Source organism: Pygocentrus nattereri, chromosome 3 (genome assembly GCF_015220715.1).
Source record: "Pygocentrus nattereri isolate fPygNat1 chromosome 3, fPygNat1.pri, whole genome shotgun sequence".
Taxonomy (NCBI): Eukaryota; Metazoa; Chordata; class Actinopteri; order Characiformes; family Serrasalmidae; genus Pygocentrus; species Pygocentrus nattereri.
Window position 1 is genome coordinate 44,793,596 of NC_051213.1, and position 13,700 is coordinate 44,807,295.

Sequence of the window (13,700 nt, forward strand, 5' to 3'; positions counted from 1 at the left end):
GATTGTCTATCACAAGCTTGAAGTAAAACAAGGAAAGCTATTAGAAGCTTCAAATGTCTGTACTTTAGTTAGAACAGCCAAAAAATGTTCATGTAAATTGCTGTTAGCTTAGCACTAACAGACTAGTAGAGTCCCATTGGGCTGCCAGCAGAAATTAGCATGATCATAATGTGTGTGTTTTTTTTTTTTTTTTGTTTTTTTTTTCCTCCTTTTGACAGTTTTAATATATAGTGTCGGAATTGAAGGTCTGGAAGTCTAGCTCTAATAATAAATAGAACTTGTGCACTAAAATTTGCATAAAAAGCTGTATTTAACTTTTTACAAGTTTGTTCCGGCCACGCAAGCTGATTGGTTGAGAAGCGTTCTAACCGTGCTGTTATGCCACTCCGCTGAGATGCCGTTGCTAAGCAACGACTTTGACAGCTGTAGGAGACGCTCAAGCCAAAGTAAGACGGGAATTAGTGCAGCAAAAGTATCAATCATATAATGAACCCAGAAGTAAGGTAGAACAGAATAGACAAGGAAACAGAGTGTGAGTGTGAACCGAGTTTAGTGTGGTTGTCAAATGCAGTGCAGGGGTCTTTAATTAAAATTCAGGTCCAGTTAGAGAAAATTTCCTCAAGCGAAGGTCCGGAACATCATAGTGTCTAAGTTGCATCATGATTCAGTGCCATATACTGTTTACTGAAGTAGCCTAGTAGAGATATCAACATCTTATAGTCAACAACTGTATAAATAAAGTAAAATTCAGTGATATTTCAACATTTATTTTAGTTCATCAGTTTTCTCTTTTTAGAGAACGACATGTGAAATAACTTCACTCTCACTCACTTTCTTCTCTGACTGCTGTTTCTCACCTCGTCCCTCCCCTGTGTGGACTCACTCACTCGAGCCTCAGTGCTCATTGTAATGCACAGATCTGATGGGCTGAGTAGCATCACGTGTGATATATTTACAACGCTTGTGATTGGTAGGTGAGCGTCCCAGGTCGATTAAAATAGGACCATCCTGTTGAAATTAAATAATTCTTCATAGTTTATTGGTTCTGGGTCCAGGTTCACATAGGACAGCATCTGGATCTTGACTTGGACAGCGGTCCGCCTATTAGTGACCTCTGGTGTAGTGGGTAACACCTCTGCCTTGTAATGGGGTTCAGTCCCTGCCTGGGTCAGCACCCTACACTATACCAATAAGATTCCTTGGGCAAGACTCCTAACACCACCTTGGCCTACCTGTGTAAAATGATAATATTGAGCGTCTGCCAAATGCCCCATCCATCCATCCATCCATCCATCCATCCATCCATCCATCCATCCATCCATCCATCCATCCATCCATCCATCCATCCATCCATCCATCCATCCATCCATCCATCCATCCATCCATCCATCCATCCATCCATCCATCCATCCATCCATCCAAATAAATAAGGTCTGTATAAGGAGCTGGAGAAGGAACTGCTGGCTTTGCAGCGAGTGGGTGGAGTTCATTACTCCGAAGTAGCAACGAGCTGCTTGTCAAGGAGCTATAATTTGGAGGAAGGAACTGAACATTAAAACATATTAAACACCGTTTAATTGTTCACGGCCAGTTTATTCATTTCTTACTCTATTTATTGAACTGTTGTATAAAAGCAGTAGAACACTCGAGGAGTGAGTTATCACTATAACATCACGGCTGTGATGATCTACGGTGACCAAATCACAGCCGCGATGTTATTTCGCGATCACACACTCCCCCTCGGGTTATATTTCTTAATTGATCTTGAGTTGTTGTGTCCTTATTGAAAATCAAAAACATATCATTTGACCGGAGGTCTTCGATTTTTGGCATGAGACAATACAAGGTGGGTGTTTCTGATAAAATGGCCAATGAGTGCACAAAGCAGTACAGGATGAAGCTTCATGTATGTTGTGGTATTGATTTTGCAGTTTCTCTGGACCGTGGTCGAGGAACACTGGACCGCGAGGAGCGAGAGCTGCTGCAGGAGGTGAGAGAGCTCCGGCAGAAACTGGCCACCAGAGCACGAGCCGCAGACTGGACCTCACAATCGCTCAGCTCACAGCACTCTGTGACTTCGTGAACAGAACCAAGTTTACTGGACTCTACATGCACAGTTGAGTCATTGCACCAAAGCGGTGTTTTTATTTTTTGTGTACATCGGTCCACGTTGGATCCCTTAGATTACCTCAACTATGGACTACAGTAAACTTTTTCATTATTGTTATTAAAGTGCAGATCACCCATCACAGCAGTCTAAACAGTGTCAAATTTTTCATCTCATTATTTTGACTAAATTCTGTGCTTCTGAGCATTTTATGGGATTAGTAATTATTCCATTTTAAAAGTTGCAGGATTGCATGTTTTTAATGCTAAACCTTGTGCCAGCCCTGTGATCCAAGTTGATATCCATGCTTAAATGGGAATTCTGAGTCATTCAAAGTAATTAATTGTGAAATTTAATTGAACTGTCAGTGATGGTGATCGGCTCGTTCTTCAGGTTTTTTGACAGAATTTGAAAATGCCCAGTTCATGATGAATGGGCCAAAACAAATGACCCAAAATGACTTGGAAAAAGTTCTGGTTCCATTGACTTACATTAAAAGTAAAGTATGTTTTTTCCTTCTCCTGTAAATTTACCATTTTGGAGATACAAGGTTTTGTTCTGACAGCAGCGATATGCTGACTAATGCTTGAGACAGAGAAGTTTTTGCCTAAAATGTAGATGTTTGTATAGGCATTAAGGCAAAATGTATTTTTTGGGATTTACCACTGTTTTACCGTCAACATGACACATAAAAGATCAGAAGACCCATGTAGGTGCCCTGCTCATTTTGGATAGCAATTATGATGGCTGGACAAAGCAACTCCTGGTTCCACTGTTGTAAGGAAGACTTGAGTCTGCAAGATTCTCTATGAACCATTTCACATCAAAGTACTCTGCATGACTTTGTTTACAGCTGGAAGGGAGGAAAGCATTTTTTGGAGGAGGAAACTGGGTGAACTTGTTGTCTTTGATGTACAAGAAACGAGGGAAAGGTTTTCGGGGGTTGAAGAGATTTATGACGGTCAGTCACATATGCACAGCCCATAAATAAACAGTAGTGCCATCTCAGTAACAAGACCATCACTAAGACCATCATAAGTAAAAGCGAACATAAAAGATCTCACATTATGTACAGTCATCCAGTAGGGGGCACTAGAACTCTCACTTTGAGGAAAGTTACTAAGCATTAAAACTATTGTGATCTTAGGATTTTTCTTTTTCTTATTTCGATGCTTCCAGTTATTTACCATGTGTTAGATTTCACAGTTCTCTCTCTTGGACAAGTCTTACAATGTTTTTACATCTTCTCCCAGACGCCACTGATGGAGGAATGCTGAGCAGGTTGGCAGTGACTTCCCAAATATGCAACACTGGTAGATGAACAGCATTTTAACCAAAGGAAAAAAATCTAGCAGCACGTTAACACAAGAAAACAGGCTCACTTTTATATTGTCTCCCAAAGCAGAGATTTTAGATGCTCATCATCTTTATACAGTCATTTATAGATGCTTTGGAACAGTCCAGGCAGTCGACACCACTGAACAGTCTCCAGATGCTTCTCGCTCTGCATCATACCACTTAGTGCCGTTCCACACTGCAGCAAACGGACACCCTCAAGCCATTTCTCCCTGAAACCTTTGTCCTTTTTCAGTCTGTGTGTTCATGTTTGGCTCCACTGTTTGATCAGACAAGTCTCAGACTTCTACAGCGTGCTCTCCAGGGTGTTGTAGTTGTCCTTGAAGTTTTTGAGCTCCAGGAAATGCTTGGGCCTCTTGCTGCGCTGGCCAGAAGAGGGCAGGTACGTGACCTGGATGGTGGAGGCTGATGACGGCCCAGGGGAGCTGGTCAGATCTTTAGCTGCTGACTGGTGCTGCTGGTTCAGGCTGCTGGAGCTGGAGTGGACCTTTATACTGGGATCAGGAGAAAGGTAGAGTGGTAAAAGGAGGTGGAGGGGATGAGAGAGGATATAAGCATGGCAGGAATTTACACCTTGGCCTGTAGTGGCAAAAGCTGAAATTCAAAAGGAAGATGCAAAGTCTTGGCTTTTCTGCTGGTTAATCTTCAGGTTTTTTTATGCATCTGAAAGCTGGTGTTGAATGAGTTTAATATTTTGTGACCTACTAAATGAAATAAGTAGGAATACACGCAATTGAGCCAAAATGTTATGACCTCTCAGAGATGAAGCGAATAGCGTTATGTCAATGTCGAGTTCTGAGATATCAGACGGTGAACGAACAGTTCTCATAGTAAACATGTTACCTACTAAGAGTGGTCTGAGGAGGGACAAATCACAAACTAGCAACAAGTTTCTGGATGTTCAAGACTTACTGATGCAATGATGGCTATCGTGTCCAGACCGACAGAAGGGCTACTGTGGCCACTTTTACATCATGAAGGGGGCTGGGTATGTATGACGTTTACCTGGGGGAAATGATGGCACCAGGAGACATGCCAGTGGAGGTAGTGTGATACTCAGGGCAAGGTTCTTCTGGGAAACCCCAGGTCTGGGCATTCATTTGGGCATCAATTTGACACGTCACCTACCTAACCATTGTTGCAGACCTGGTACACCCCCTTAATTGGAATGGTATTCCTCGACGGCAGTGGCCTCTTTCAGCAGTATATTGCCCAATGCCGAATTGCACACGCTGTTCGGGAATAGTTTGAGGACAAGGTGCTGACTGCCAAGCTCCCCAGATCTCAATCTGATCGAGCATCCTGATCTGCAGCGGTTCGCAACTTACAGGACTTGCGGAGGTGCAAATGCCTTGGTGCCAGATACCACAGGGCACCTTCAGAGGTCTTGTCGAGTGCATGCCTCAGTCTTGTTTTGGTAGCATGCAGACGGCCAACAGCATATTAGGCATATCAGGTGACCATAATGTTTTGGCTCATTTTGGTGTAAGGCACAAAGTTATACATTTTTTGTTTTGTTAAATTTGTCATTCTGGAAAAAAGCTGGAAAAATAAGAAAGCGAGTGCACTTACAGAGCAGCCAGCTCGGTCAGGTCTTCTTTGTATTTAAGGAATTCAGCTTCCCCAAAAACCTGCAGAAGAGAAAACAACAGCCGACAGCTATATATTTCAAAATGTTGAGGTTTTTATCTACATGCATTCTATTCACTTTATTAGTCGTCTGTCTTGTACTTCCACTCACTGGCCACTTTATTAGAAACCCCTACCTTGTACTTCCACCCACTGGCCATATCAGTACATACACTATACTCCAATTCATCCCAAAGGTGTTCTATCAGGTTGAGGTCAGGACTCTTTGCAGGCCAGTCAAGTTCTTCCACACCGAACTCGCTCATCCCTGTCTTTATGGACGTTGCTTTGTGCACTGGTGCGCAGTCATGTTGGAACAGAAAGGGGTCGTCCCCAATCTGTTCCCACAAAGTTGGGAGAATGAAATTGTCCAAAATCTCTTGGTCTGCTGAAGCGCTGAGTTCCTTTCAGTGGAACCAAGTTGCTGAGTAGCGGTCATTCCCAGTCACTTCTACTTTGTTATAATCCCACTGACAGTTGACTGTGGAATATTTAGTAGTGAGGAAATTTCATGACTGGACTTGCACAGGTGGCATCCGATCACGGTACCACACTGGAATTCACTGAGCTCCTGAGAGCGACCCATTCTTTCACTAATGTCTGTAGAAGCAGTCTGCAGGCCTAGGGGCTTGGTTTTATACACCTGTGGCCATGGAAGTGATTGGAACACCTGAATTCAATTACTTGGATGGGTGACTGAATACATTTGATAATATAGTGTGCTTCTGCCTTCATCCACTCACTGACCACTTTGAGAAACCCCTACCTTGTACTCTCACTGAGTGGCCACATTGAGAAACTCCTGCCTTCTTCAACTCCAGTGCAAACTACACCTACCATGTGAGTCCAGTCCACTCTATAAGTGTACTATTACACCTGCTGCACAGGTTATCTGGCCCACTGTATCCCATTCACCATAGGTCAGTTACTAACCACTGGAACACTGTTTACATATCATTTGGGTGCAAGATCCTTCTCAGTGGTGCTGGGGTTTTGTACATACGTCAGTGCCACTTGTAGATTGCGAGTGGCTCTGTGGTCACACACTGACCACTGCTAAAGGAATAGAGGATGGCTAATGCAAACTGTGCATTAATGGATAAGCTACAGTCTCTAATTGTACATCAGCAAGTGCTGCAAAGGAGAGGTTTCTCCTGTATATAATATGCTCCATGTATTTTTTTTTTTTAAACATACGTAAATCACATAAGCCATTTTTATACATATGCATGAGTGTATTTGTATTTCTATGTATATACGAGTCTATGTAGTAATAATTTTAACAATGTGTCACGTTACCCAGGTTTAATGTTTTATATGTATTATATATTTAAGTATATCTGTTATACATCGTCGCTGTTTTATATAGACGCCACCTGCACTTGAAAATTTGACGAGCAAATGTTCCAAAATCATTTTTCATTTATTTATTTTGTAAATTACGAATTTTTTTCTTTCTCCTGAAAAGTTACCATTTTTCAGAGGCAACGCTTTGCTCCAACAGCAACAATATGAAAGAACATATGTATAATGGCCTACATGCATTATACATGTAACTATTTGCAATAAGGATTCTGAGCCTAACCCTGATTCTAACGTCACCAGCCAAAAGAAACGGGTTTTCTTTTTCAGTTTAAAAAAATGAACCATGCAGCTTTTATTAAAAACACTGTAGAAAGTCAGGAGCATTGAGTTGGTACTGTAGGTTAGAGGGGTTGCACAAATGAATTTGTACAGGAACAGTCACGCACCCCAGTCCCGTGGCGAGCGTTGTCATAGCCCTCCAGGAGGCGATCGATGAGGCTGCTGTGGCTGCTCTTGAACAGCGAGTGGGAGTTCCGCAGGCCCAGTAGCCATTTCCTATAGTGGCGGCTGGTCAGAGCGCTGCCAGTGCAGCCCAGATCATGAGCCGAGATGTCTACAGGAGAGACAGACACAGTGCTGATCACACCACACAGGACAGCAGGTATGAAGGTAAGAGCAGCGCTGCACACAGCCCAGTTCTAAAGCTCCCTGGAGTTCTAAAGGTCCCTGCAAGTTTTCACTAAGCACATTATCTCCTTATATCTGGACATCCAAACTCAGACCAGCCTTTGTTTACTCAATCGGGTATTGAAATAAAACTAATTCACTCGGTTTTACTTCTGAGAACCATAAATGTATGTAGTAAACTCAACCGCTAAAATTTTGGCAAACTGAGGAGAGAAAGCTACCAGGTCCTGACTGTTCTGGTGCTTCAGTGTGGAAGAAGTCAGACTTGCTGCACGTTGTATATTCTTCATTTAAAGAAAATGCCCCAGACTTTTGTGTCTTTTTTTTAAAACTATAAGCCATAATCGTCCTTTTTCTTTCACTATCTGCTCACACAGGTACAACACCAAAGATGAACTGCTGCCTAATATAACTGAATTGCCGACTCAGCTCAATCTGGACACGTGCATCCCAGTTGCTTGCCATTCAAAAAGAATTCTGATGGTGGATTCTTACCCGTGTCTCTAATGGCATCCAGAGCTTGCATTCGGAACAGGTAGTTATAACAGCCTGTGAACAGACATATGAGGAAATGTTTCTTAAAAATATTTTTTTAAAACCCAAAACAAAAACACAAAACGCTGAATCTTGGTTGAAGATTTAAGAAGTGAGCACTGCTACTTTATTTATACATTGACTTTACTCCAAAAAAAACTCCATTTGCAATTAATTTGGATACTCACAAGTAGCTGTCTTAACCTCTTATGCTCTAAGTATATTTTGGTTTTTCCATTTGAATTCACAAGGCAAATTATTCAGTAACTGCCTGAAATAAATGTCTTTTTTTTGTGTGTGTGTAAAATCTCCCCTCAAATTAACAGAACGTGTTTTATGATCTACACATATTTCTATATGCTTACAATTTACCAATAAGCCAAAAATCTCAGACGCTCTTTATTTCATAAAAGTAATGTTTCCAGAGCAGATCACTGAAGAGACGCCGTCTGTTTAGAGTTTATAGCCCAGATTTGGGGAAAAACGGGTCGACTTTCAGTAGAAAAACAAAGTTCAGCTTCTTTTATTCTAAGGGTTTAAAATGACATCACCGTCTATTAGACTGGAGAGAAGAGTTACAGCCTCACACGACGCCCAGCTTCTGAATGGAGCTTATGGAATATGAACCACTGGTGGTCTCAAGGAGTTGGGATAGTGTAGTGGTTAACACCTCTGCCTTCTACACTGTTGACTGGGGTTCAATCCCCCACCAGGGTAAGCACCCTACACTATACCAATAAGAGACCTTGGGCAAGACTCCTAACACCGCCTTCGCCTACTTGTGTAAAATGATCAAATTGTCGCTAATAAGAGCGTCAGCAAAATGCCGTAAATGTAAAAAAGGAGTTGAAAAGGTTAAATGAATGCAGTGTATGAACACAGCGGTCATTTTACTTTTAATATGTTTGTCACTAAGAAATACTGCTAATAACTACAATCACCTCACGTCCACCTCATGCTGTCTAAATAATAATTAAGAAGGTGAAGACTGCAGATGACTCGAGATGACTACAGGGCAGTGAAAGATCTCGTGTCTAAGCGGCTGGTACTAGAAGCCACCATCTGTCCATGCCTAGTGAGGCTGACCGTTTGAGACAAAGTACAAAAACGTGCTCGCTCACCATTCTGGCTGCGATGCCTCAGCCTGTCGTCTTCCTCCGAGAGCAGCCGTGGCTCGTAGCGGATGTCGTTCACTTTAGACAGATGAGAATCAATCTTCTCTCTAAGACCCTGCGAAACACGAAAGGGAAAGAGTCAGAGCAGTATGCTATTCTGTAAGATGCCCGGTTGACCCTCCACGTAGCAGAGAAATCACAAGTGGTGTAAAAATGAATCTGAGTTAGGGATTTGAGATTTTAGTTGATTAATTGCCATAAATAACAGCCATCGACAATCAAACCATCTTTTTTTTGTTCGTTGTAAACTATTAAATGTAATTCTTCCAAAAAAATCTGAATCAATGCAAATCATGATGAGATCTTATGATGCACTGGATGAAACTGAATCCACCAGTTGCAAGATCACAGATTCAACCACCTGGCAACGACTCCACTAAAAGATGTCAGGTTACCTTCGGAGCGTTATGACCCAGTGGGACGTGGGGTCCTCGGCGGGATTTCATGGCAAAGCGCATGATCTGCCTCTTCACGAATATGAACAGCAGTACAAAAACCTGTAAACAATAAAAAGCCCAAACATTAACAAGAGCAGCATGGGCTGGAGGTTAGTTAACCAGCCTCGTGACCGGAAGGTCACCGGTTTGATCCCCAGAGCCGACAGCACATGACTGAGGTGTCCTTGAGCAAGACACCTAACCCCCAACTGCTCCCCGGGCGCTGTGGATTGGGCTGCCCACTGCTTCGGGCAAGTGTGCTCACTGCCCCCTAGTGTGTGCGTGCTCACTAGTGAGTATGTGGTGTTTCACTTCATGGATGGGTTAAATGCGGAGGTGAAATTTCCCCGTTGTGGGACTAATAAGGGTCACTTAATCTTAATCATTGCAGAATTAGAGCTCCGTCACACCAAGTGATCAGTAGCATCCCGACTCATCCCCCCCCCCCCCCCCCCCAGGGCATTCACATCATCAAACAAATAATATGGACAAAAAATCGATTCTAAACCACGGTAGTATTTAGTTCACCAGATATCTTCAGCAAAAATTCCTAAAGGACATTCCTATTGGACAAGCCTCACCGTCTGGTTTAAGTATACAGCTTAGTGAGAAATTCTGCTTCACGGAGTACCCCCAGGTCACATCATAGGGCATCACAGGTTGTTTCAGAGGGCCCATAACATACATTTTCTTGTGTTATTTTTCTCCATGGTCCACTTGCAACATTTTTGTGACTCGTGCACCAAAAAACACTCCCGATTCACTTTTACATGTCCATGGCTGTTACTGTGCCTTTAAGACTGATACACAGAAGGATGTCTATGGTGTCCTGTCCTGTACTGTCCTTCACTTAGAAAGCACTGCGAAAAGGTTAATATGTAAAATATTAAAAAATGTAAAATTATAAAAAATGTCAAATCTATTGTTTTTTTTGTTTTTTTTTGTAAAATCTTAAAAACAATTCATTCAAAATGGACTGTTCTGATCAATTTGCTTCCACATGTGGACTGGGGAGTAAATGGAATTTTTCATGATTTAACAGTCTTTACCACCTACATCAAACTCTTTTACAACAAAAAGATGAGTAATAAAAAAAAGTGGGTTTTTTTTGTGATATGGTCCCTTTAATGTATCACAAGGCATATCGCAATCTCAATACAACAGCAAAATAACAGCTGTAATTTACAGCAGTGATTTTTTTACCATCTATATGCAGTGGCTGTAGCTTTATTTCTTTATCTGCTCTTTAAAATACCAGATTAATGGCCCAGCACCTGCCATCAGTGTTCAAAATTTTGGTATAATTCAGTGGTTGAAATAAAGTCTTTCAGTGTGGTCTGATGTGAAATGGTTCATTTGCAGACAAACTTACAGACAGGGGTCACAATGTCTACAACACCAATACAGCCATTTTATTTACTTTCCAAAACTACCAGTGAGCTTACACGTGTCTTCTGAACTTATACATGTAAGCCTGAAGGTAAAATAGTGGTCAATCTGAAAAAAAAAAAGTTTTCTTTGGGGACCATTTGGCCCTTCAAGTATTCCTCCACCAAAATATTGTCACAAAAGTACTGTAAAAAAATGTCTCCGACATTAGGCGGGATATGCATAGCAATTTCATTTAATAACTGTCAGTGAGGGAGCTGTTAAAGGCATTATACTCTTCAGACGTCTGGTTCCCATCACCACCACTACGAACAACACCGACTAGGTAACCACACCAAACCACTCTGCATGTCTTTGTTGACATGTGAACCATTTAATCATGCAGTGGAGTTCCCCTTTAAGTAATAATCCAGTAGAAAATTAAGAGTGTTTTAAAAAAAATGATACTGCCAAAAAAAAATTATATATATATATATATATCACTGACTGACAAACGTAAGAAATGCTCCACTCTGCAGGTCTGACTGCTTCATACCAGGAACACAGTGAAATATGACAAATATCAACAACATAGACCTGCTAGTGCACCCTGTTACCACCACAGACCTGCTAGTGCACCCTGTTACCACCACAGACCTGCTAGTGCACCCTGTAAACACCACAAACTTGCTAGTGCACCCTGTAAACACCACAAACTTGCTAGTGCACCCTGTAAACACCACAAACTTGCTAGTGCACCCTGCAAACACCACAAACCTGCTAATGCACCATGCAAACACCACAAACCTGCTAGTGCACCCTGTAAACACCACAGACCTGTTAGTTAGTGCACCCTGTAAACGCCACAAACCTGCTAGTGCACCCTGCAAACACCACAAACCTGATAGTGCACCATGCAAACACCACAAACCTGCTAGTGCACCCTGTAAACACCACAGACCTGTTAGTTAGTGCACCCTGTAAACGCCACAAACCTGCTAGTGCACCCTGCAAACACCACAAACCTGCTAGTGCACCATGCAAACACCACAAACCTGCTAGTGCACCCTGTAAACACCACAAACCTGCTAGTGCACCCTGTAAACACCACAGACCTGTTAGTTAGTGCACCCTGTAAACACCACAAACCTGCTAGTGCACCATGTAAACACCATAAACCTGCTAGTGCACCCTGTTACCACCACAGACCTGCTAGTGCACCCTGTAAACACCACAAACTTGCTAGTGCACCCTGTAAACACCACAAACTTGCTAGTGCACCCTGTAAACACCACAAACTTGCTAGTGCACCCTGCAAACACCACAAACCTGCTAGTGCACCATGCAAACACCACAAACCTGCTAGTGCACCCTGTAAACACCACAGACCTGTTAGTTAGTGCACCCTGTAAACGCCACAAACCTGCTAGTGCACCCTGCAAACACCACAAACCTGATAGTGCACCATGCAAACACCACAAACCTGCTAGTGCACCCTGTAAACACCACAGACCTGTTAGTTAGTGCACCCTGTAAACGCCACAAACCTGCTAGTGCACCCTGCAAACACCACAAACCTGCTAGTGCACCATGCAAACACCACAAACCTGCTAGTGCACCCTGTAAACACCACAAACCTGCTAGTGCACCCTGTAAACACCACAGACCTGTTAGTTAGTGCACCCTGTAAACACCACAAACCTGCTAGTGCACCATGTAAACACCATAAACCTGCTAGTGCACCCTGTAAACACCATAGACCTGTTAGTTAGTGCACCCTGTAAACACCACAGACCTGCTAGTGCACCCTGTAAACACCACAGACCCGACAGTGCACCCTGTAAACACCACAGACCCGACAGTGCACCCTGTCTTCTTATTACCACCAACGAACTGCGCCATAAAGAACATCGTTCATCCTGTTACCACACCCTGATAGAACCGACAGCGGAGTAGAACTTCACTGGCAGGAAGCTGAGAACCTCATCTGAACTGTCTGAAGAAAGTTCAGCCCTGTATCAGGCTTAACAGCAGCCATTTAACTAGCATCTTAGCATAGCAGTGAATGCAAACGGAAACATCGTAAAGCGTTTTATTACACAACCAGCAGCCTGTTCAGCTGTGACCAGAGATCAGCCTCCCAGACAAACGGACTCGGAGACACGAGCCTGGACAAGCGGTTTGTTTTGGGGAAGTTACTGTATGTTAGCTTAGCCATTAGCTGCTCTCTTACCAGACTACCGTAGGCCATGACGAGCACCACATTCACCCCCGACAGGGGCGAGCCCGCTCCCATTTTTGATCCCAGTAACCAGCTTTCATACGACGGTCATGTGAAATCATCTGTTTTGACCGACGGCGGTCAAATAAATGTGTCGTTATGCAGCTCCGCTTCCAGTAGAACGGCCCCAGAGAACCTCCGCCCCGCAGTGTTGACAAACTCTCCGCCAGGCGGATATCGCGCATTACTGCCACCGCCTGTACTGGACGAGTATCGAGGACATTACCGGGAATACAAACTACATAATCCAGCTGGTATGTTTAACATCTCGGACTCTCTGTTTGCTGTCTGTCTGAGAAATACTGCCGTCAACTCTTTGGCAGCCTTAATATTTTGAATTGGCCATTTTAAGTTGTTTCTGGGACCCACAGGTGGGCAACACTTGAGGCCTTATTAGAGAAGGAAATCACAAGTAAACATGTGAACTCAAAGTTCACCATTAATATAGTTTATTTTTTATTGCAAACGAAAAAAATGGATTTCATGAGTACAGATATTTTAATAGTCATTGAAGTTCGATCTCAGATATTACTAAATAAAAGTTGCATTAGAAGCAAACTTTTGCATATATAGGTTTTTGCAGTGTTAGGGTTAGCACCATAGACCTGATAGTATATCCTGGTACAATCAGACCTGTTAGTGCACCTTGTAAACACAATAAACCTGCTAGTGCACCATGTAAACACAATAAGCCTGCTAGTGCACCCTGTAAACACAATAAACCTGCTAGTGCACCATGTAAACACAATAAACCTGCTAGTGCACCCTGTAAACACAACACACCTGCTAGTGCACCATGTAAACACAATAAACCTGCTAGT

The 13,700-nt window shown here is 42.8% G+C and overlaps 2 protein-coding genes across 2 annotated transcripts in view; one reads left to right on the plus strand and one right to left on the minus strand.

Moving 5' to 3' along the window:
- tbc1d31 (TBC1 domain family, member 31) overlaps nucleotides 1-2,815 on the plus strand; it is a 28,909-nt gene extending 26,094 nt beyond the window's left edge. The window contains exon 21 of the mRNA XM_017702099.2: nucleotides 1,932-2,815. Within this exon, the coding sequence (XP_017557588.1) occupies nucleotides 1,932-2,083 (152 nt within the window). The 3' untranslated portion in view covers nucleotides 2,084-2,815. The remainder of the gene's footprint in view (nucleotides 1-1,931) is intronic.
- A 225-nt stretch (nucleotides 2,816-3,040) lies between these two features.
- c3h1orf43 (chromosome 3 C1orf43 homolog) lies at nucleotides 3,041-13,104 on the minus strand. The gene is made up of 7 exons (XM_017702108.2): nucleotides 12,832-13,104; nucleotides 9,189-9,290; nucleotides 8,740-8,848; nucleotides 7,580-7,633; nucleotides 6,844-7,010; nucleotides 5,036-5,094; nucleotides 3,041-3,957 (listed from the first exon to the last, which is right to left on the minus strand). The coding sequence occupies exons 1-7, from the start codon at nucleotides 12,892-12,894 to the stop codon at nucleotides 3,750-3,752; spliced, it is 762 nt and encodes a 253-aa protein (XP_017557597.2). The 5' UTR covers nucleotides 12,895-13,104; the 3' UTR covers nucleotides 3,041-3,749.
- Between the last annotated feature and the right edge of the window lie 596 nt (nucleotides 13,105-13,700).

Bases quoted from the DNA above. Each gene is read 5' to 3' on its own strand.
- c3h1orf43 (XM_017702108.2), bottom strand. From the start codon at position 12,894: ATGGGAGCGGGCTCGCCCCTGTCGGGGGTGAATGTGGTGCTCGTCATG. The intron at 8,849-9,188 runs GTAACCTGACAT...CGTGTTTCGCAG, and splicing joins TGGGTCATAACGCTCCGAAG to GGTCTTAGAGAGAAGATTGA. The intron at 7,634-8,739 runs GTGAGCGAGCAC...GTCTGTTCACAG, and splicing joins GAGGCATCGCAGCCAGAATG to GCTGTTATAACTACCTGTTC.